The sequence below is a fragment of the Phlebotomus papatasi genome, chromosome 3 (genome assembly GCF_024763615.1).
Source record: "Phlebotomus papatasi isolate M1 chromosome 3, Ppap_2.1, whole genome shotgun sequence".
Classification (NCBI taxonomy): domain Eukaryota; kingdom Metazoa; phylum Arthropoda; class Insecta; order Diptera; family Psychodidae; genus Phlebotomus; species Phlebotomus papatasi.
This window is the reverse complement of record NC_077224.1, coordinates 69,974,163-69,997,247: the sequence shown is the minus strand read 5'-3', so window position 1 is coordinate 69,997,247 and position 23,085 is coordinate 69,974,163. Positions and strand designations below refer to the sequence as shown.

Here is a 23,085-nt window from a genome sequence, read left to right as displayed (position 1 = left end):
AAATTGATTTTTGACAATTAAAATTTATAAATTGTAACTCTTATCGCAAAGTTTATTGATAGTTTTAGAAAGACAGGAGGAAGTGGGCACCTTTAAAGTTAGGGCTCTTTCTCCCATTTTTGTAGCACAACCGTACACTGCAATTTTGTAATTAGTTATTAGACTTCAGAGGAAGAAATTGGTCGTCATAGCCCAAGTATTTTGGAAATAAAAATCTGTGTTCGATACGATGTGAATAATCTAAATTATTTCTTGGTAAGGTCCGGCTCCATTTAAAAATGGGACTATAAGAAGCCCTATTTAAAAAATGGTTCTATTCAAATATGCCTTACCTCCTCAAAATAACACTATGCAACACGGTTTTTCTCTCAGAGGTCTCACATGGTACGTTTGATAGAGTCGAGTCCCCTGATTAAGAATATCGTTTTGGTTTTGCTCAAACACGTCTCAATTTTTTTTAATTAATACTTTTATATTTTTTCTACTTTGCTTTACATTATTTTTTATATCTCAGGTTTTGGTGAACAGAACTTAAAAAATGTGGGTTCGTTGGAAAGGTCATTAGTTGTGCCTCAATTTTGATAATTACAAAAACTTTGTAAAACCACTCCTTCAGGGTGTAAAATTGGAGTTACTCTAAAAATCACCAAAAAAAATGGGCTTAGAGTAATGCCTAACGCACAATAACTTTTGTTTTGTAAATATGTTTTTAACATTTCAATGAGAGTGAGTGAGATCTAGATCTAGTCATCTCGCTCATTCTCATAGGCAATTTTAAAAACATGTTTACAAACAAAAGTTATTGTGCGTTGAGCATAATGATCAGCGCACAATAACTTTTGTTTGTAAACATGTTTTCAAAATTTTCTATAAGAGTGAGTGAGATGACTAGATCTAGATCTCACTTACTCTCATTGAAATTTCAGAAACATGTTTACTAAACAAAAGTTATCGTGCGTTGGGCATAAGGTTGTAAAAAATTGTATAAAATAAACTAAACAAAATATTAAAAATCCGTTGACACCAGTGGATAGGCACCACTTAGGACTACAATTTTGCTCATCTAAGATAGCGCGCTCCGATCATTCTAAATGCTTCATTTGCTGGTTTTTGTCATTTTCAAAAGTATGAAGTACCTATTTTAGAGCGAATTCCCTAAAGATAACTGAGAAAATAAATTACAAACTTAAATTTATTGTTTGTAAATGAACATAGTTTTTTGAACACACTATTTTATAATAGTGCTCAATTACAAGTTCGTCTGTAAAACATCAAACTATTAGCTCCAAAGTTCGTTAATTTACATACTTACCTCCAAGTTTACAAATTTTTTAACAAACTTTTTTTTTCTAGCTATGCAAAATGTTTTTCATATTTTATGCTTTTCACTTGAGTTATATCCTTTGACTTACTCACCTGTGTTCATTTTTAAAATTTAATGACGGCATTACCTCCTTTGCTTATTTCTTTTACTTTTTCTCTTCTATTCGTTAAATTTTCTAGCACTAAGGAGAGTAGGAGCTTTGCAAGCTTATAATGGATGAAATACTTACAAACAATTATAATAAATGCAATCCGCAAGGATGAAGCTTATATGATTTTCAGGTAATTTTTGTAAAGTTGTTTTTTTTTTTATTATTCGTTGTATTCTTTAGATTTTTAATGCTTGTGTGGAAAGCTATTCTTTTCTCACCAAAAATCCTCAATCGTTCTCAAGAGATATGAATTTAATGCAAAGGAAGAAACCTCAATCCCAAAAGACAAATTTTCCCATGATTGTTTGATGATTGATTGATTGCTTGGGTTAGTGGTTGAATACAAAATTCAGCAATAGATCAGAAGGCATTCAATATTTTAGTTTATTTTCCAGTTTTAAATAAATTTTTGGGATGAAATATAGGAAAAATGAATTATTCATTCTTGATGTAACCATGTTAATGCTCCATTGCCCAATGGATATTTTTGTTGGTTTTCTTTTAGCTTTTACACGCATTGCGTTTTAAAATATCATTGTGAAAATAAAGTGGTTTCTTTGAAAGGTTCAGAAGGTTTGACTGTTATATGATAGTGCAAAAGGTTGTTGATAAATCGGTTCATTGACTCTTATTTTAGTCGCCTGCATTTTGAATGATGTTTCAGCTTTCCCGAGAGGGTGATTTTGCATATGAATAGACACTGACAAAAGCGTTAGACACTTTTATGCTTGGAAAACATTCTAAAATATTATCTATACTTATTTTTTGTCATATAATACTTTCCGTTTTTTATTTTATTTTTTACTATTTTTAGAGTGAATTTTATTTAAAAATAGAGTTATGTGAGTTAATATTTTTGATTTTCCTGGTCTATTGCACAAGGAATTGATGGAAAGAAAGAGGATATCTTCTGATTATATTTGTTTACATGTTGTTAATACTATTTCAAAAGATCATTTTTCTACTTTTTATGATATCTGTCTCTATAGAAAATAATCGAAATCCTATAGAGATAACAAAATATCGACTTCTTTGTCTCATCTCGTTTTATCTAAAACCACTGACACCTGAAATTTCTAGACACTGAACCATGCACATAAAATCGTACATTTCAAAGGAGATTTACGGTTCTCTTCTAGCGCTGATGGAAGAGAAAGTTCGAGGATTTTTAAAAGTAGGGACGAAAAACAATTCGAGAATAATTGAATATTAATTAATTACTTATTGAATGAAATTAATTAAATGTGGAAGAATAACTTGTAAAGACCTATAAAACACTAGAATTCATTATTTTTAACTGAGTTAATAGGCCACTTGCACAGCGACTGTTTCCGTTTTAGCATTGCATACGATCTTTTGAATAAAACTAGTAATTGATTTTCTGTTTTGTAATTAGCAGTTGGTGTATGAAGATCAATATATCAACACTAGATTGCAAATAGATGAAGAACAAAAACCTTTCAATTCTTAAGATATAACGTTCTATTGAAAAATATTAGAAGGTCTAAAAATTTTTCACAATATTAGTTGCATTCGCGGAATTCGAAATCTCAACTGTGAGAGTCGAGTCAGAGATTTAATATTTAAGAAGGAGCTGACTGTAGCCCTTATAAGGCTTCAGCTTCAGACCTAAAACCCTGGAGAATATTTAGCCTGTAAAATTTAACAGTAAAAGATTAAGTAAAAGAAACTTAGGTAAAATGCTTCTAATCGATAGTTTCAAGCTCTCCGTACATTACAGTTTAGGATAAATCCCTACTAAATAAGAGCACTTAATTCATATGGCCAAAACCGGCTTCAAATCTGAAGCTCATGCTAGTTTCTCGCTAAAATGGCTTTGTTGGTGGCTGAGGATTAAACAGAAACCTTTTCAGACCTAAATTGAGACTTAGTACTTAGATTCTGACAACATTCGTATTTGGTGGGTTATCAAATGGAATTTTCCGAAAACTTTAACAAAATGCGTTTTGAAACGTTTATAGACAATATTACCTCATTCTCGAGTATGTTAGAGAAGACTTTCATTTTGTACATTTTTGTATCTCAGTTTTTCGTTCAAATATCATAAAATAGTACCTGCACTGAGAGAAATCCGAAAAAGTCAAAATAACATTCCGGAAATGTTAATTTTACCCTGCAGTATTGATCCGAAATCGGTGTTAATGTTACCCTTTTTAGGTGTATTATGGGTTAAAGTTATCCTTTTCATGTTAATTTTACCCTTAAAAAGGTGTAAAATTAACATTAAAAAATATTGATATATTTTTACACCTATAAAGTGTTAAAGTTATGAGGAAAAAAGTTAATCGCATCCCCGTTTTTTTCTCAGTGTGAATACACTTATAATGCTTTTTTCGTCTCTGTAATGATTGGTTTTACGTCATTCACTGTGTCACTGTAAGGGTGCGTCATCATCGATAAGCCACTAACAAAACACCTTCGGTTCAACGAGGACTTAGCTAAGTCACCAAAGGTTTGGGTTTAGAGACAAACCTATCTTTTCAGACTATGACTTAAGAGCTAAGTCTTAGCCATAAGTCTCTAGTCTGAAAACCGTATAAGCTTTAGATCTGAAGACGTATGAGTCTACTTGGACCCTAATGCCCTAGACAGACTTACGGCTTAAGCTGAGAGATTGTTGGGTGAGAAACTGATTGGAATGTAATCTAATCATTATTTTGAATTGTTTAGACCTCTCTCGGTGTATGCCGTAGGTTTGTCCAGGACATAAGGCTTAGCTATATGGCTTAAGTGTAATAACTTTTCAATTAGCTATATTTTTGTGAAATGTTCTACTTTATTTTGTATATTTATAGTATCTGCCTTAATACAATATCATTTTGAAAAATAATTGCAATTGTTTTCTGTTTAAAAAAAAAACAACATTATTTGGGAACTGATCTAAACCTCCAGTCTGAAGACCTCTATACCAATTTCACAGACAAAATATCTTGTTAATGCCTTTGTAAATGCTTGTGTATTCCAGCTAGCTATATTTACGATAGGAATTTCTCGTGAATCGTATAATCCACTAACAAGCTCGTAAAAGTTCAATCCAATTCAATTCAAAATTTAAAAAAAAAAAAAACATTTAAAAAATTCAAAGTTAGTACTTCATTCACCAGTATTTTTTTGTAACCTGATCTCTTGACGAACATTTTTATTCTTTTACAAATATTTGTTTGGAAATGTTCGTATACAAATAATTAATACGTAAACAAATACCATTTGTTTGTGAAGTTTATCAAAGACAAAATATTAATGTACGAACAAATGTTTGTGAAAGTAGACTAAGAGTTTTTTGAACCCGTCTCTGGAAAAAAGCATTGTCCGTCTAGTCGTATAGGAGTCATCCGCTCTGCATGGGATGTTGTACTATGTTGAAAATCCACCCACATTCTTATCCTCTGATATTGGCGTGAGACTGAAGCGTGCTCCATGCTAAAGTGTCTTGCAAATTGTGGAAAACTTGAATAGTGTGAGAAGCATGAGCTTCTTTTATCTTCTGGAATATATATACGAAATATTCCCTTTGTCGATTGTAATCCTTCACGCTCGTGTGCTGCTTTTTCTGGGATGTCAAACAAGGTGTGAGATGAATGTGAGACGTGGTTTTATTTGGAAAATTGTATGGGTTTGGTAAAATGGTTTACCATCCATACAAATCTCTTCCCCTCTATCTCAGTGACACACTTTCTTCTGAGCTTTTACATTTTACATTCTTAGCACACGCAATATTTCGCAATGAATATACTGCCAAATATATCGCGAAGGTGCGTAAAAGAATTGAAAATGAAAATACAAATACAGCAATTTATATCCTCTTCTTAATTGAAGGAATAACGCTGAAACAATTGAAAAATACCACAAAATTGTGACAAAAGCTTCAGAATGGAATGTCAAAGAGGAAAATACTTTGCAGAAAGCTTGAATGCAATAATGTTATGACCTAAACCAGTTTATAACCGATTGATAGTGATTCCTACTTATATGTGATTTCTGCTGATACCTACTAGACTCGATAGAGGAAGATGCTGAATACCATGAAATCCTTTAGTATCTATATCTAACCGATTGCCCTCCAAAATTTATAACAGAATACACTTTGAATTTCCCTATAAATAGCCCTTCTTTTGAGTTTGAGCAATAAAAGAACATATCAAAATCAATTTTGCCTGAAAATACATTTTACCATTTTACATAACAATTTTATTCCTAGAAATGTGGGTTGTGAAATCTCAATTCAATCAAATGATTTCCAAATTCTTCATCGTCAGCCCAACCTATATACATTGTACTACAGCTTTCTTTTGGGGCATATAGCCCCTCTTTAATTTTTGGTGTTTTCCTGTGGGTTACGGAAAACCGAAAATTCAATTAAGACATTCCCATTCTGAGGAGATTTCAAGTGTGAAACTTTTGTCTTGGAAAATTTCCTATATAATGCCAGGAAAGAGCAACATTTTGGTCTTTTGTAAGCATTCTTCAAATATTACCATATGAAATAATTTGAATATATTTATTTGTTTTTAAAGAACGACTTGTTTTTTGCTGGAATATTTTGGTAATTATACAAAAAAGTATATCAGAAATAAATATGTACACTGACTGGTAAAAATGAAAGGGTCACTGATGATCCTTTGAAAGGGTCACTGTTTTGACACCTATTTATCTCCAGAATAAACGAATAAAAACAATTAAAAAGTCATCTTTGGTGTTCGCTCAGATGAGATAAATACGATTAAAGTAATATATTTACAATAAAACATAATCTATCGTGATAAGATTAAGATTCTATCGTGATAAATATGCATACAAAATTTCAAAAGATTCAAATGAACCTCTCAAAGGATCAAATATGATCCATTTTTGTTGAAAAGAGGGTCAATTTGACCCTTTTATTTTTAGTGTAAGTTAAGTGATGTGTTTTGGGAACACGGGGATACAATAATCTTAGGTTATGTATGTTGTACAAATATCAGTACTAAATGAAAAAATATGTTAAACAATCTCGTAAAAAAAATATAAAATTGTAATATTTAAGTAACAAGATATTTGGCTGCCAATGCCACCATTGGAATTCTCGTAAAATCTTTTAATTTTTAGCAAGATATTTTGTTTGAACCGAATCAAGCAAGATTAATTTTACAGGATTCTTGTAAAAGTTTTCACAAAATCTGGTTTTAATAGTAATATAAAGTATTCTTTAACCCATTCCTTACCATGGTATTATACATCATACGCAATTTGAGTGATTTCAGATGATTTATTTCTGGGCAATTGCTACCCGAATTGCTGTCGGAAATGGATTTTAGTAACTTTAGTTCTTCAATTTCTTGGGAAAAATAGTCCGATAGAGATGGAAATGCATTTTGTTATTATTTTCTTGCTTCGCAGAAGGTCATGCAAAATTTTTGCTCAAAATGGCGGACGGAAAATTCGACATCTCGACGAATTTGCTAAAATTGCCCTCTTTTCTCTTTCCTGATTTGAATTCTAGTTACCAATTTGTTTTCTGGGATAGTTCCTCAATCTAAAGCAGTACAGTTTGTTGTGAATTAATGCACAGAATTTAAATTCAGTGACCGTTAAGACGTGTATTTGACAGGGGCTCCCCGAGCCCCCATAATAGATTAAAAAAAATTTCTTTTCAAAAATTTCATCTACTAATCTGTAGGAAACTAATCCCAAAATATGAACATTCTATCTCAAGTATTTCTGGTACATTGACTGAATGGGTTAATTAGGGGGAAGTGGGACACCTTTGGAATTGAGATTTTTCACCTACGTTTAAGTGGAACTGAACCATATCATAATGTAATTTAGCTTCTCAATCAGTTTGTGCAGCTAAATTATATCACGATAAGGCTTAATTTTATTTAAAATTAGGAGAAAAATCCCAATTTCAAAGGTGCACCACTTCCCCTGAACTCATTTTTAAGGGATTGCAGTATCACCATCACCACCCTAACTGAGGTGTGATTAGTACCGTTACTTAAAGGACTCTATGTCATGACGCGATTTGATTTGAGCAATTTAATACGTTTAACACAAGATACAATTCTTGGTGGTCTAAATGGGATTCGAACCTAAGACACATCATAAAACGAATAGGGTCGATGGAACACCTCTTCGACAAGGAACTTCTATTGACACATTTGTCAAAATGATGAAATTTATTTAATGTATCTGGTAAAATGCAAGTAATATTATGTTTTTTTCTGTAATCTATCTTTTTTTTATAAAAAGAGATGTAAAAATGGCATGATAATTTCTTAAAGTGTCAACAGGTGTTCCTTTCACCCTATTCTGCCACTTGATGACTAATTTTATGTTCTGATTGTATTTCAACTTCATTATTTATTTAATCCTTCCACGAGGAATTCATAAAATAAAAGCTATTATTCATTGAACATATTTAATAATAATTTCGAAGAAAAATAAATACTACAACAGTATAAACTATATTTCAATGGATGAAATGAAAATAGCAAATATATACAATTCAAAATAATTTTATTAATAATACTTCTGGCATTGTGAGGAGACGTCGCCCTCGAGATAGACCTAGGACAATGTGACTGACAAAAATTCAGGACCTTGCCTTATAGGACCTTGGGATCGATAATGAACATTGTCCTGAAGTATCGGAGAATCCAGGTGTGGGCTACCAACCTGGGTGTCCTGGATTAAAATGAATGAATAAAAGCTTCTGTCATACTTTTTGGTAGGGGAAATTTCTTGAAATCTAATTTCTTTCTCCTTCTTTCTCAAACGAATTACATCTGTGTATCACTCTTTCGGACTCTTCTTCTTCTTTTGAGCGTCACCAGATATTTAATTTAGGTTTGAGTGCGAAAGAGAAGGATAGAATTGTACAATAGTCCTGAGAAAGAAAGGGATGTGAATTTTAATTTCAAATAACTTTCCTGAACTAAAAACATAAACTGAAGGCATAAGTTTCTAATTTGCAAAACATTTAAAAATTTTACTTGTTAGATTGGTATTATTATGTATATAAATACTGTTTTAGCCCTGAGCGAGAATTCCATTAAATCGGAATTAAGGAAAAATTTGTCGAAGATATAAAATTAAATAGATTTTCCCTTACTTCATTTCCTATGTGATATATTATACCAATTTCCTTTTTTACAATTTATACTCAAATACGGTTGATTTTGTGTTGTAGAGGGTAAGGGAAGGAGCATGAGAAACGAGATATAAGATTAACCTTGTAGTCGAAATTGTATTTGGTGATTTAATTCAATCATCTACCTTTCTCTCTTTGTTCATTATTGTAGAGTGGAGATTTATTTCCGAAACGATATGATTGGGTAGAGGACCTCACCGTGGATGGCTTTTGCCTCCATGTCGGAATCGTGAGGTGTGCGACACCCATTTGTTACCTGCATCATTACTATGCAACGCTTGCGAACGACATTCACGCGATCACGGACGCCTACAGGTGCCGAAATGAAAACTCAGAGCAGTCTTGAGGTGCCTAAACAGGTGTGACCCCCGTTCCTCTATTCCCATTCGATTTTCTTTGATACAATTTTTCAATTTCCTCAATGTTTCAATGTTTTCACTTTCTTTTCCTTTCGTTCGTACATCATTTGACGACTTTTTCTTTAAAAATTGGAGAAAAAACTTTTAATCTTTTATAAGAAAAAAGAAAACTTTCATAATTTAATTTCTTCTCGTTTATTATTTAATTTCATTAAATCATTAATTTATCCTCTTATTTTCATTCTGGAAAGTTTTGTGGAACATGGGGGCAAAAGTTTTTTATAATTTTATTAGTTTCTCTGCAGTATGGACATTTTATTTGAAATTCTTGGTATATAATTTCTGTTCAATTCACAATAGATTCGACCTTTACTTTTAGCTTCATTGCAGTTTTTAATCCATTTTCCTCTTTTCTGTTTCTGCAGATTTATGTTCTCTCCCATCTCTCTCTCTCTCTCTCTGTTGTCTGCCAAAACCATTGAATGATTAAAATTTATATTTCATGTTGTGATGCACATAATATTAAATTATGAGATTTATAAATCGTATAAATGCATGTTTTTGGAATAATTTCAACAGAATATTTCACTGCTCGACCAAATTTGATAATATTTATGGCCCTGAAATGCAATGGTGGCTCCATCTGAATATGACACCGCTTCATGCGGTAACGCTACGAACATTCAATGTTGCGAAAACTTATATAAATAATTTGGAAATCTTTCCGTAATTGGCAAATTCGACAAAGTAAATCCATTAGTGTGAAAGTTATAGAATTTATAAGAATACGACAAAACCGCCTAATTTCGACTTTGATTTGAAACGCCCGTTTAGGGTTTAGAGAAGATCTGAAGAAGGAAATGTGTAAGAGTTTTGTGTAGGGGAAAGCACGCAACCTTCGAACGACTCAATCTTCGAACAGTTAGTGGTGATTATGAGAAGTTATGAAATTAGGCTGAAATTAAATTGCCATACAGCTGATTAGTTCGGCAATCTTGCTCTCTCTTTTTGACTGGCCTATCCCCAATGAAATGTAAAACCTGTTGTTAGACCGAAACATACAACCAGAGAAAGGACATTTCCACCGTAAACAGCGTATCGTATGGTTGATTGACATTAACCCAGCAACGCGATAGAGTTCCCTGTCCGACATGCCGCGACGGTGGCGGCCTCCCAAATGTTCAGAAAGTGGTGGCCATCAAAGGGAACTATTGCTTCAACCGTGTTCGCTTTTTCCCAGCCCGTAAGGATTTACATTGGATCGAACCCTGTTCCGAACGCGTTTGCTGAATGGTGTTCAAATAGGGAACTTTCGTTGCTAGGATTTAGAGGCGAAATTATAAAGCGACAGGATTATTGTGAGTGTGGTTGCTTTGTTTTTCCCACTATATCTTAAATGATGCCTGACAGATGTTGACATTTGATGAGACACTTCGCATGACAGAATTACTTCAGCCACGACGCAGACGGTACTCGGTACAGATCTGTTAATCGCCCCGTGTGCGGGATTGGCTGACAGGGGTGACAATAGACACTGTCCTCTCGTTCAGTAATAACCTTCCCGATTTGAGATCCGGTTGAGGTTTTTCCTTTACCGATTCGAAGGTATGTCAGAGAGAACTTACCTAAAAAACCGTTCGAAGTTCGAACGTTTAAACCGACGAGTTACACAAAAGTGAGTAAGTTCATGAAATGGACATTTATCTTAATAAAATTGCAATTAAGACGTTCTGCCATCCTGAAATTTTACAAATAAAACTACACAAAATTCACTTTTTGCAGCAAACTTTTGCACACTCTTGTTGACATTGTTGACGATTGAAGTGTCAAGAATATCGAAATTCGAAATTGCAGAACAATCACCGCTAAAGCGGCGAGTACATGAACTTGCACTTTAGGCTTCCGGTAGATTTTCGAATAGGTTTGGCTTGGCTTTGGAGTGGTTTTGTCTCTTCGAAAGGTTATTACTGAACGGAGCCTGTCAGTCAGTCGGTCTAGAATCGTTCGAATGGGGGCACAAAGCTGGGTCGTTGACGGCCAATTGATCACGATAAGCCGTGGTCTCCATGAGGAATCTTTCAGGGTAAAAGTTCAGCTACAAATGCGAAAGAAATATTATGAACCCAGTTAGATTGCTTTCTTCAAATGAAAGTGGGTACTGACAGAAAGAGAAAATCATATGAGCCACCTTGCAAAATTATAAAGAGGTCAAATTGTCCTTTGGTTTTTTAAACTGAATCCTGAATTTTTCAAACTTAGCTACTTTTATTTCACTGCAAAAAAATTTGTCGAGCAGTGTAATATGAACAAGTGAACTTGGAATTTTTCATTACAGATGTTGTACACCCCTTATGTTTAACAGGAACTGAGATTATAATCCATATCTCTGCATTATTACAAGCAATTTCTTATGTTTTTGTTTCGCATAAATTGCTATATGAAGTCTTGAAGGAAGAAAAAAGTGTAGCAAAAAAAATCATGTTTACCTGAAATGGTTGTATACGAGCATGAAATTGTTATTCTCAATGTTTACATATCATTAAAATTGTTCAAAGTGGCTTTTTACATACAATATTTGCTGGAATCTGCTGTATTATACCCACGTGGTTCTTTTTTTTGTTGTTGTTATTGGTGTATTTTACTCCCTGGTCTCACCAACTTGGTGTTAATTGGTGGCACTAAATGTTTTAAGGTTCGCTCAGCGTCATTCGATGAGATCCAATTGGAGTCCCAACGTACTGCCCTGCTGCGACATCAGTCGTCGGCAGATGAGAGAACGGGACTTTTGCAGGTACCACAGGTGACAAATCAGCGTTCACGGAGCTTCGATTCGGCTTCGGGTACGGGAGATGAGGCAGGAACGTTTTTAGAAGTGCCGAAGCGATTTCAGAGACGTAGGTCATCGGGAACGAAATCTTCACCGCCAGCATGTATTCACTGCCAGTATTTGGAGGAATATGAGCGACAAGTGAGTGCAGATCAGTTGTACTTCATAGATCATCAAGAAGTTCGATCACTCAGCTACAGTGATACATCATCGAGCGATGGTGATGCTGACGATGAGGATGCTAGTGAGCCAGAATATGGGAATATTCTATTACCACCACCTACGCCCTTTACTCCCTTTGCACCCTCCTCACCATGTGGGATTACGTTTACCCTGTCGCCGACCCATGCCGATGTGCCAACATTCTTGCCACTGGGCTCACCACCGGCTCAAGTGGCTCCGTTGGTGTTTTCACCACCAGCCACCATGGAACAATTGTCACCACTGTCCACCTCCCCACCGCCATTTGATGAGCCGCCGCCAATGTGCCGACCACGACGACGTTCGATATCGCGTCAAGAAGCTGTATTTGTGGAGCCTCTGGAGAGCTCCCTGGAGAATGTGGCACATGCGTGTCGAAGCGATGAACAGGAGACCAGAGAAGAATCACAGGACACCAAGACTGAGGATGATGAGGAGGAAGCAGTGGGCGACAGCGAAGATAAGTCATCGGGAAATGAAGGCATGAAGGTACATAAGAAGAGGATATTGTGTTTGTGTTGTAATTGTGATCCGTCCTTGAAGGTCCACTTTGACATTTTTCGGAGAAATAGGCCTTCTCACAAACCAAATGTCTAAACTTTGCGAGATAACATGTTAACTACGATAGTATCGACATCGATTACGAGAAATTCAGAAGATAGCACTTATTTTGTAACTATGGTAGACTTTTATTAACAGATACACATTTTGCCACCAGTGTTACAATAAGTGGCCCGGCGACTTGGGAAGGGCCGTGTTCTTCCACTGCTTTGCGTCTTACTCAATTCTTTCTAAACACATCTTCTAGATGACATTAATGATCTTCCTAGAATATTTTCGTTCTTAGATGTTGGTTGTACTCTTTCCCTGCTAGATGGCACTACACCTTAGAGAGGCGCAGGCTCCCTTCTCAATTAAAGTCCTTAACGGTTTCCATTCAGGTGCGGACCTATGTTCATTTTGCAAATGAAAGGAACTGGGTTATTCCCATACTCATTTTCAGACAGATGATCATAGAAAGATCATCTGTCAACTAAGAAGATGGGGCAGCTTAGAAAATTTTGATTTTACCCAGAACTTTCGGGTCAGACTCGAAGATTTCCTCAATGGTGATATTTTGTCTTTTTATGCTTTGTCATGTAATATAATAATAATGCTGGCACAACATTCCATGAAGGAACAAGGCCTTCCCACAATGGGATTTCTAAACATGCATTATTATTTTTTGTTGTACGGGATGAGGTTGTCAGTCCCATGCCCGTGGAATCAAGTTCAGTGAAGCTCACTGGATGCAATCCGAACACCTTTAACGCCAGAAAAATTCCTGGTGACCTAAAGGAGATTCGAACCCGGGATACTTGCATCATAGAGCGAGTGCTCTTCCACTTGACCCATTGAGTGCCCACTTTGTCATATAGTCTGGGAATTTACAGGGCACAGGATTCAGTACCTTGACTTCAATTCCAAAGAAAATTCACTTGCGGGGTGACTCTGCTTTGCTGTTCGTAAGCTTTCCTTTAATTCTAACACTTAAAAATGGTTTGCACCGATCGGACATGGTACATCGCATTGGTAAAGACTATCCTTAAGTGATAGAATTGAAAAGCAAAACTTACAAAATTTCAAAGGGCAAAGTCACATCGCATCTACGGGACTTAATCGGCACTACAACCTATTGCTGGTTTTGACCTGACTCAAAACACATTGTTACTCGAGTCTATGACAGCCCATTGTTCTTGAATTCAGTACCCCAAATGACCTGGCGCCCTGTTCCACGCCGTTAGTCCATCGAAGACTGGATCGGCCTCGTTTCCTTGAAGCATAGAGTGTGTCCTTATAGACTTTCCATATTGGAGCGTCCTTACTCTTTCGAAGCAGATGACCAGCCCAGCGAAGCCTATACAGAAGCATATTTGCTTGATGACAGGTAAATCTCGGTATACCTTATACTCTTCATGGTTGTATAGGCTCCAGCTGGAATCGTCCCTTCTCAAATACGGGGCCAAAACTTCATATTACTTAAAAAAAACATGAAACAGAAAAATGGACATGTTTCTCTTAACACCTTACTGTTCTCAATTTTTTCTGCATTATCGACTTTCCTTTGTGTTGGTTCGTGTCACGATTCTTTGGTGGTTTAGGTATACCACGCGAACTGGGGAAAACAGTCAAGACAGAAACCAACACAAAAAAGTCGATAATGCAGAAGTACTTGAAAAAACAATTTGTCTCAATGCACTAAATGTACGATTGAGGAAATATTGGTTTTGAATCGCCAATTCCCTGATCCGTATAATGTCAAAGTGGATCACACACATTGGTAGTGTTAAAATGTGACGTGAAAAATGTTCGTGCCGTCAAAACTTCCTCTTATTCCTACTTCCGAAGCATGGGGGTGAGGTGGTGTGTGACATCTACTTGGCTGTGCCGGATCTCAAGCGTGATCGTGCCGCCTCGGTGGATTCTTGCTTCACCAAAGTGCCGTCATCTGGGAAAGCTGAGGAAATTCAGCCACCACCCGATGGTGGTCTAACTCTCACAGTTCCCAGCACTAATGCCGTTCGCTCCAGATCTGTAGATATTGTGCTGCCAACAGATGAGCAGGCACGCTACAAAGCACTGGCAATGGCCGGAGCTGCGGCTTATTCCCAAGTCCACAAAGGGTATGTTGTTTTAGCTCTTTCTCTCTTCTGTTAGAAAGTTTTTCTTCCAGGTTTTTTTTTTTCGTACATGCTCATTTTCGTTCTCCATCCACATTTTTTCGTCTAATTTTAATTAATGCCATAATACCCGATTGTGTGTTCCCACAAGACGGATAATTACTCTTTAATCTCTATCTTGTTGAGGCTCACTGCAAGATTATGTTTAGTATCAAAGATGTTCGTATATGTATGTAAAAGGATATCACATAAAAGGTTATTCATAAACATCGAAATTTCTTCATACTCTTTTTTCAGTTATCACATAAGTACAAAAGGTACTATCAAATATTCTCCATCTGAATAAACTATGAGAAATATACAATTACTGGAATTTTATTTTGTAGTGTAAATAAACCATAAATCGAACATTTAAGTAACACGTATTAACCTTTACATTGAAAACTTCTTTAGCTAGTCACAAAGTCATTTTAAACTAAAAATAGGTACTTTAAAGACAATTTGTGAGAGCATATAGGGTGAATGTGCCAAATTTCGGCATAGTTGCAAATAAGCACCAAAGTCCTAAGTTTAAAATGCAATATTTTTAATTCATATTGATATTTCTTGTTACTTCCTTTTTGGACGGGTTGTGTGGAACCTTGAAGACTAGTTTATCATCTTTGTTTTCTTTAAATCACTTCCTAAAATATTGAAAAATTAATAAAAATGTGGACATTGCTTTGGGTAATATTCCGGCCACTTTGAGTGAAATACCGACCACCTTGTTTGTGACCACCTTTTGTGAAGCAACGGATAGAAAATTTCAAAACGTCATATGGAACGAGTTTAATATTTAGTTTAATACGTTTATATGACCCACAAACCCTGAGATATTCCGTGTAATTGGTCCTAAAAACCTGAAAAGTAGCATCTCAAATTTACGCGCAGATTTCCGTAGCAATTTGCCCTTCCTGAACTCTTCCAAAGCCTTTTCCACATTATCTTTTTCATAGAAGCGATGGTTTTTTTTTTCTATGGACATTGGAGAATTTGGAAATTGAAAAAAAAAACATAAAATGAATAAGAAATTTAGGAAAGCAAAAGATGTTGCCGGAATAGGAAACATTACCTCACCGGAGAAACGCTCACAAACTATATACTTTTTTACGCAAAATACAGGATTCAGCTGGGAAATTTTGCCCTAAATTTAAAGATTGATTCCCTATTAACATAAACAGAAACAATCTTTAAAGAAAACTAATCAATTTTCATAAAAAAAACACCGAAGAAAAATCTTCTGCACTTCACCACAAATCTCTCTCTCTCTCTCTCTCTCTCTCTGTTGTTTTACGTTTCGGCTGTCAGACTCAATCAGCTCCATATAGCCATTTCGCTCACTCTTATTTACATACGATTCCATGTGTTTTCTTTTTTCCCATATGTTTGTTGCTCTCATCTCTCCATATAATTTTTCTTTTTGCTCCTTCACAAATCCTTTTTTGCTCCCTTATCTTTTATCATACTTCCTTCTTGATATTTTTGCGTTCACAGTTTGTATCTTTTAAGGACGGTAAAAAAGTGTTTTCCAATTATTCACCGGACGCGCTTCGATCAAGGATCGAACCGAGGGCCTCTGCGTCACAAAGCCAACACTTTGCCCATTGAGCTACCGAGACCCCTTCCACCACAAATCACGAGACTGCTAGAAACACAAATGATCTGTCACATTTTTTGTAACTCTTTCCACACTGAGTTTTTACAACGCAATTAAAATTCAAATTATACCTAAGTTCAACTGCCGTTGTGTTAATACATCCAAAAATGGATGAATATTTAAAAGCAATATGAATTCATTGACTATTCGAAGACTACATAAATAATTTTAATTAATTTATTTGCATGGCCGAAATTACACTCAAAGTGGCCGAAATTTGGCACACTTACCCTATTATTACTAAATTCTAATTCCGCATTGGAATTTTTACAATGTAGCGCACAAAATTCTTTTTAATTTAATAATTTTCTCCAAATTAATGCTTTCTCAATCAATATTTAAAACTTCTTCATCTATAAAAATCGACAGGTTTGCTTTCTAAAATCATTTAATTTTCTATGAATTTCAAAGTGTAACTTCCGATTTATTTTCATCTAAAATGAATATTTAATAACATATTCATTCTAAGTCCAAAATGTACTACAAATGTATTTTTTGATCCTTTCCATCGCAATTTCATCAAAACCCTCAGTTTGAAGAACCCCATAAAGTTCTTCCGGAATTAAAACTATGCTAGGCTTAGCACTTTTTTTTATTTACTTGTACGTTAGCTTCTCATTTTCCTTCCAATATCACGGAGCATTAAACGTCCGTAGTAAAAGCTCAGATTTTCTATACATGCAACATTTAGTAGTGGGAGGTTTCGAGTCATTCGAGCAAAGAAACTGAATGAAAGCTAAAACGTAGGGTTATTTATACATATATACAGTGGTGTATATCAAGTGTATGTGGCGTTAACTTGAGGATTTTACACGATAAATAAAGCACTTGAGGAGAACTTAATCGAATTAATTATCGAAAATGTACATCGCATATATAAGGTGGAGAAAGCTTGGGAAATAAAGGAATTGAGAAATATAATTGTAAAGTGGTGGGTTGTAGTTCTACCAATGCGTGTGGTTTTCCTATATTGCTCTCATGGTACAAACCATTGATTGGGTTTCTTTTAATGTCTATAAACATGATTCTCACTTCATTTCAAGTTTGGAATTATCTGACTATTTGGCATTTGAAATACTTATTTTGATTTATAAAGTTTCTTGAATATTTATTATCTTCATGGGACTTTTCTTCTGTTGGTCATCTGTTGCTCTCAATTGTATAATAATGCAGTATTAGATGTGAAAGAAGTATAAACTTTTGAAATCAAATTAAAATGTGGTTTTCAAAAATTTTAGACTATATGTAAATAATTTTTGTTATTGAAGAAATGCCTTGTTTTTAACTTAAAATTGAAGTAGGAGAAAGTGCGCTATTTTCGGACGACTCACGATACGGACAACGCTTTTTTTTTTAAAAAAATATTTTTAATGGATTTGGATACTATAATGGGTCAAATTCATTAAAAACATATTGAAACGAAAGAAATGAGTTGTTCGAAGTTCGAAGCTTGAGCCGTCCGAAGATAGCTCGTTTTTCCCTATGCCTAAACTTTTAGTGCGACAACTAAACTTCTAATGCGATAGCATCAGCTATCGATTCTGGAAAACTGACATGATACATGAGATATTTATCAACAGTCATATCCTTCCAAGGATGTTACAATAAATGAGACCAATAAGTGCGTAAAAATTCGACATTCACTTGTTCTAACATATTATACATTAACGATACTATCGATTTGATGATATCGATATTTTATTATTACTCCGCTCCCCTCCTCCTTCAAAATTTTAATATGTACCCTGAAAGTTGGACTTATGTTTATTGGTTCATAACAACTTAGAACCGATTCACAAATCACCCTAATATCTACCCAAAACAATATCAAAATCAGGATATTTTATTTGGAATAGAGAAAACCAAACTACAGTTTTATTATCAGTTCATAATCTCTTCAGGTTTATCCGTGATTCAAAAACCTTTCGCGTGATACCTAGATTGTCTGAATCGCTGAAGAAATAAGCTTTCCAAAGCTGTCTCAACTTTCGACCTTGATAAAGGATTAAAGGAATTATTGAACTTGATTTTCGGCTTAACAATGACGCATGGTTTGGTTTTGGTTCTGACTGGTTAAATACTGAGTAAATTGATTTATAAATCATAAAAGCATTTCAAAATCGAAAATTGGTAAATAATGTGCATTTCAAAACTTTCTGGTCATAGGTATGTTTGGACGTAGGGTCATAGGAACAGTTTTCGAAATAAATAAAAAAAAAACAAGGTTTGGAAAGGGAACGAGAGGGGTGAGGGAAAATTAAGGGCAGAATCACATTGACAGTAAAATGCTCACCGTCACCGTCAAAGCCCTCGCCGTATTTCGTTGATTTACGCATTTTCATTGCAATTCTTACGCAAGTTTTCCATTACGATATTACCTTGTCTCATACTCGGTGTCACTAGGTGAAAATAGTATAAGAAAATTGAAGAAATAAAGCGAAAATTCGATAAACGGTAAGCAAAAAAGAAACTGTAGGATTTTTTTGCTACAGTTTATCGTACAGTTTTTTTGCTCACCGTTTATCGCATTTTCGTTTTATTTATTCAATTTTCTTATACTATTTTCACCTAGTACCACCGAGTATGAGATAATGTAACACGGTAATTGAGAATTTGCCTAAAAATTACAATGAATATGCGTAAATCAACAAAATACGGTGAGGGCTTTGACGGTGACGGTGAGCATTTTACTGTCAATGTGATTCTGCCCTAAGGTAGGAAGTTCATATTTCTAGTTCAATAGCAAGTTTATGGAAAAATAAAAAGAACTTTCAGGAAATATAATTCTTTAAATATAATTCTGTATTTTACCGATTCATTCACTGAGAGAAATCCGAAAAAGTCAAAATAACATTCCGGAAATGTTAATTTTACCCTGCAGTATTGATCCGAAATCGGTGTAAATGTTACCCTTTTTAGGTGTATTAAGGGTTAAAGTTACCCTTTTTCATATATTTTTACCCTTAAAAAGGTGTAAAATTAACATTAAAAAATGGTAATATATTTTTGCACCCGAAAAGTGTTAAAGTTATGACGGAAAAAAGTTAATCGTAGCCTCTTTTTTTTCTCAGTGTTGCTAAGTGAGACCGATGCAGCAAAATTGGAAATTTCAGGTCCTTTTCAAAAAATCAAAATGTAATCAAGTCAGTTTAAATGTATAAACTTTGATCTTCAAAAATTCAAGATGGCGAATATTCCAGTCTTGTATGGACGAAATGTTCACCTGGATTGTTGAAGCCAAAAAACTTGTATTTAAAGGGCTTGGAGGAGGAAGGGAGAAAAGAAGGGAACGTCTGGAAATAATGTTTTTTTATTCGGGGTCGCCGAAGACCGGAAATCCATATCTTATCGTTTGAACTCTAGAACGGTGACAAGTTACAAAAAAAAGCGGATTATAATACATACTGCTCTTTCTTCGATTTCGAACAGTCGTATTTGAAGATTGGAAGAAATATGATTTTGGAAAAAGAAAGGGGAAAAATGAAAGAAATGTTAATAAATCCAAGATTGATTAATGAACGAAAAGTGGACTCCGAATACTCCAAGTCACTAGAGAATGTCCCGGGAACATCGGAATTAGCGGAATATTTAAGCTTCCAGTACAACTTTTAGATCGGAAAAATTTTTTTGAAACTAAAATTAACGTCCCTTTTTATCTTAAATGTTTTGTTTATGGCTATATCATTCTTTCGTATTCAAAATTCGATTGAACTAAATTTAATTTTGTTTGATGTTTAATATAAGAAGAAGAGTCCGAAAGAGTGGGATAGACATACGCAAAACGTTTAGAAATGAAAATTATGAATTTCGAATACATGAAATTTTCCTGATCTAAAAGGTGTACCGGTGCCATTACAATACTTTGTCCAATTTGTAAAATAACTTTTAAAATAAACCTCTTGGTAGGTCCACAATTTTTGACAGTTGATGTCTCCGGTACAACTTTTAGTTCCGTAAAATTTCATGAAATCAAAATTCACGTCCCTTTCTTTTTCAAAATATTTGCATAAGTCTGTCCCACTATTTCGGACTTAAGATTGAATTGAACTAAATTTAATTTAGTGCAATGTTCAGAAGAAGATACGATAGACAGACACATGTAAAGCTTTTAATAAAAAAAGAATGTGAATTTTGACCTTATGATATTTTTCTGATCTGAAAAGTGTCCCGACATCATAACGGACAAAAAGCTCTGAGATATCTTTCCACAAAACAGCAAATTCGCAGAATTATTTTAGGTCAAATTTCGAAAGTGCTCAAGCAGCCTTGTATCAAATTAATTTAGTAAGAGCGAGAAAATGGTTTCAAAAACGGATTTTCAAAAATAAAAATTGTCGACTGTCAAGATTATTTTGGGAAACAGCGATGTTAGTTTTATTTATCATTTTTTTTTTTTTTGTAAAGGGTCATCTTAAGGTCCGATGACGATATCTTAACTTGTTTGACTTCTAAGTTTTGATGGAAAATATCAAGACGGCCTCTTATTAAAAAAAAAAACTTTATAAAACAGCATAATTAATGTATGTCAGAATATACATATTTCTGTTAGGTTGAAGTATATATAGGTAATCCAAATTCCAGGAATTTAATAAATAATTTTGATATCGATGAAACAGCAACAGGCTAATTCTTTTTTCTGCGTCATACCCTATTTGCAAGATCAATAAAAATTTAATATGATACCAATCAAATTTAGCAATGATACTTTATGAAAATTACCCAATGACTTGTTTGCTCTGATTTAATTGGTGAATTTTCCAACAAAGAATCAAATTTCGTGGTTTCAACTGAATTGTTTTCCCAGTTGATTTTAATAACAATTGAATGACTCAATTATGATTTTTTTTTGGTTCAAGTTGTGCTATTTATTATTTACGTGTGAATACATTTTAAACGAAATTAATTTGAAAAATTACGATTTACCAATTTTTAGAAGGCTAGGAGGTTAGAAAAAGTGAACTGGGGAGAGCTATTTAGAAGCTCTACAGACGGAGATTTCGCCCATATGACCCCTACTAATTTTAATTATTTACTTACTAATTTTGTCATATTCATCAACAATTTCCGTTTATCCAATCAGGGTGATTCCACCCTAACAGCGAAATGGAAACTCAACAATGTTGCCAAAAATTAGCATTATCGATCAATTCTTGTCATTGTAATGCAGTTTAATGTCTAAGCGTTTAAATTAATTGTAATAGACTTAAGTGTAAGGTTACATTGTGGATGACGAGGAAAATATGAGGATTTATAGGCTGTAAACGGAGTGAGGGAACCTTTGATATTGATGGAGAGAGAACGTGTAAAGCATACATTGGTCTAATTTCTCATGTTGTACCAACACTAGGCATCTCCATTTCTGTTCTTGTAATTATTGTACCACATGTAAAAGAAAGGGGAGGTAAGCATATGAAAAGGAGTCTGCAGAGGAGATGATAATTATGGCAAAATTAACCCAATGTAAGGCACAATTTGGCCTATATAAGTGTTGTATCTTGTTGAAATATGTCCATTTGATGTGATATTTACGACACAACATACCCCGCCAGTTACAATGCCCCTTTTGTATATTCTCCCAAGAATCATTCATTATGGGTTGGGTGATAGAGGCGGAAGTTTCACTTCAATTGCGACCAGAAGATGAAACATGAAGGTGGGGGTAGAAGAAATTATGTTGTGAGCCAAGTGAAATCGATACGGGTCACTCGTTCAGTATAAATATATATAAGATGTGCATGGTGGACATATCAATAGAATATATGGTCTTTGTTTTCTAAATAGAGGAAAATATTCTTTGTAGAGGAAAGTATTGTGAAATGCGGTAGAATTTTCATAGACAGAGTATCATTGAAAATTCACAAAAACCATGAGGTTAGAGACGAGGTTATTTCATGAATGAAATTATTGAACTGGGCACTATGTCAGCACAAAATTGTACATAGCGTCAAAGTCATTCGGCTTTCTCTCACAGTTTTGTGTAACTGAAACAAATACTTCAACATTGTCATACATAATTGAGAAACGAGGGACAAAATTAATATTGATCCTCTGAGGTACACTTTTTGAACATATATTTGCTTTAAAATAATTCTTGAAGAATGTGATATTCTCAAAATCAATTTTGTCGGGTCATCGTCATCAGCCTTTTGGAGGGAAACGGTAAAAGCTTTCCACTTGCGGTTTTTGAAAAATATCTTAAATTAGACGATTTTTTCAATATTTGTATATCAATATCTATATTAGTATTTAAATTTAAATTGATTTCCACTTTTAATATTGATAAAATTGAGAAATATTTCTGAGCATTTCTCAAACTGAATTAGGTGAGATTCTTAATCAGAGGCATGACGTTTCCAATGTTTCCCATATGTTTCTAGCGTGCCGAAAAAACTTTTGACTTTATTAGCAGTTTTCTGTCATTGTAGAATGAATTAGCAAATAATTTAAACACAAAATAAAAGCCAATTTAATATAGAATAGGCAACCGAAAACCCCAAATTGGCAACCTCCGTAGTTTTGAAAATATCTCGTGAAATGTGTACGGAAACAGGAAAAAATGTACACTAAAACTCGTCGCATTTTTCAGAGCTAATGTCACCCCCCTGTTCTTAATAATCTCACCCACTATAATCCTACCAATATTTCATGTCCTCCGACCGGACCCAAACTTTGCCAAAATGTGTTTCGCCACTTCCTAAACACGAATATATGGGTGGC

The 23,085-nt window shown here is 34.4% G+C and overlaps 1 protein-coding gene across 7 annotated transcripts in view; it reads left to right on the top strand.

Annotated features, from left to right (window-relative positions):
- The window catches only part of LOC129808115 (eye-specific diacylglycerol kinase), a 221,359-nt gene that overhangs the window by 95,054 nt on the left and 103,220 nt on the right, over positions 1–23,085 (top strand). For 4 of the 7 annotated variants that reach the window (XM_055857835.1, XM_055857834.1, XM_055857836.1 and 1 more), the window contains exons 3-5: positions 8,777–8,984; positions 11,677–12,501; positions 14,401–14,675. The exons of the other annotated variants lie outside the window; for them this stretch is intronic. In XM_055857835.1, coding sequence (XP_055713810.1) covers positions 8,895–8,984; positions 11,677–12,501; positions 14,401–14,675 — 1,190 coding nt within the window. In that variant the 5' untranslated portion in view covers positions 8,777–8,894. The remainder of the gene's footprint in view (positions 1–8,776; positions 8,985–11,676; positions 12,502–14,400; positions 14,676–23,085) is intronic. 7 annotated transcript variants of the gene reach the window in all.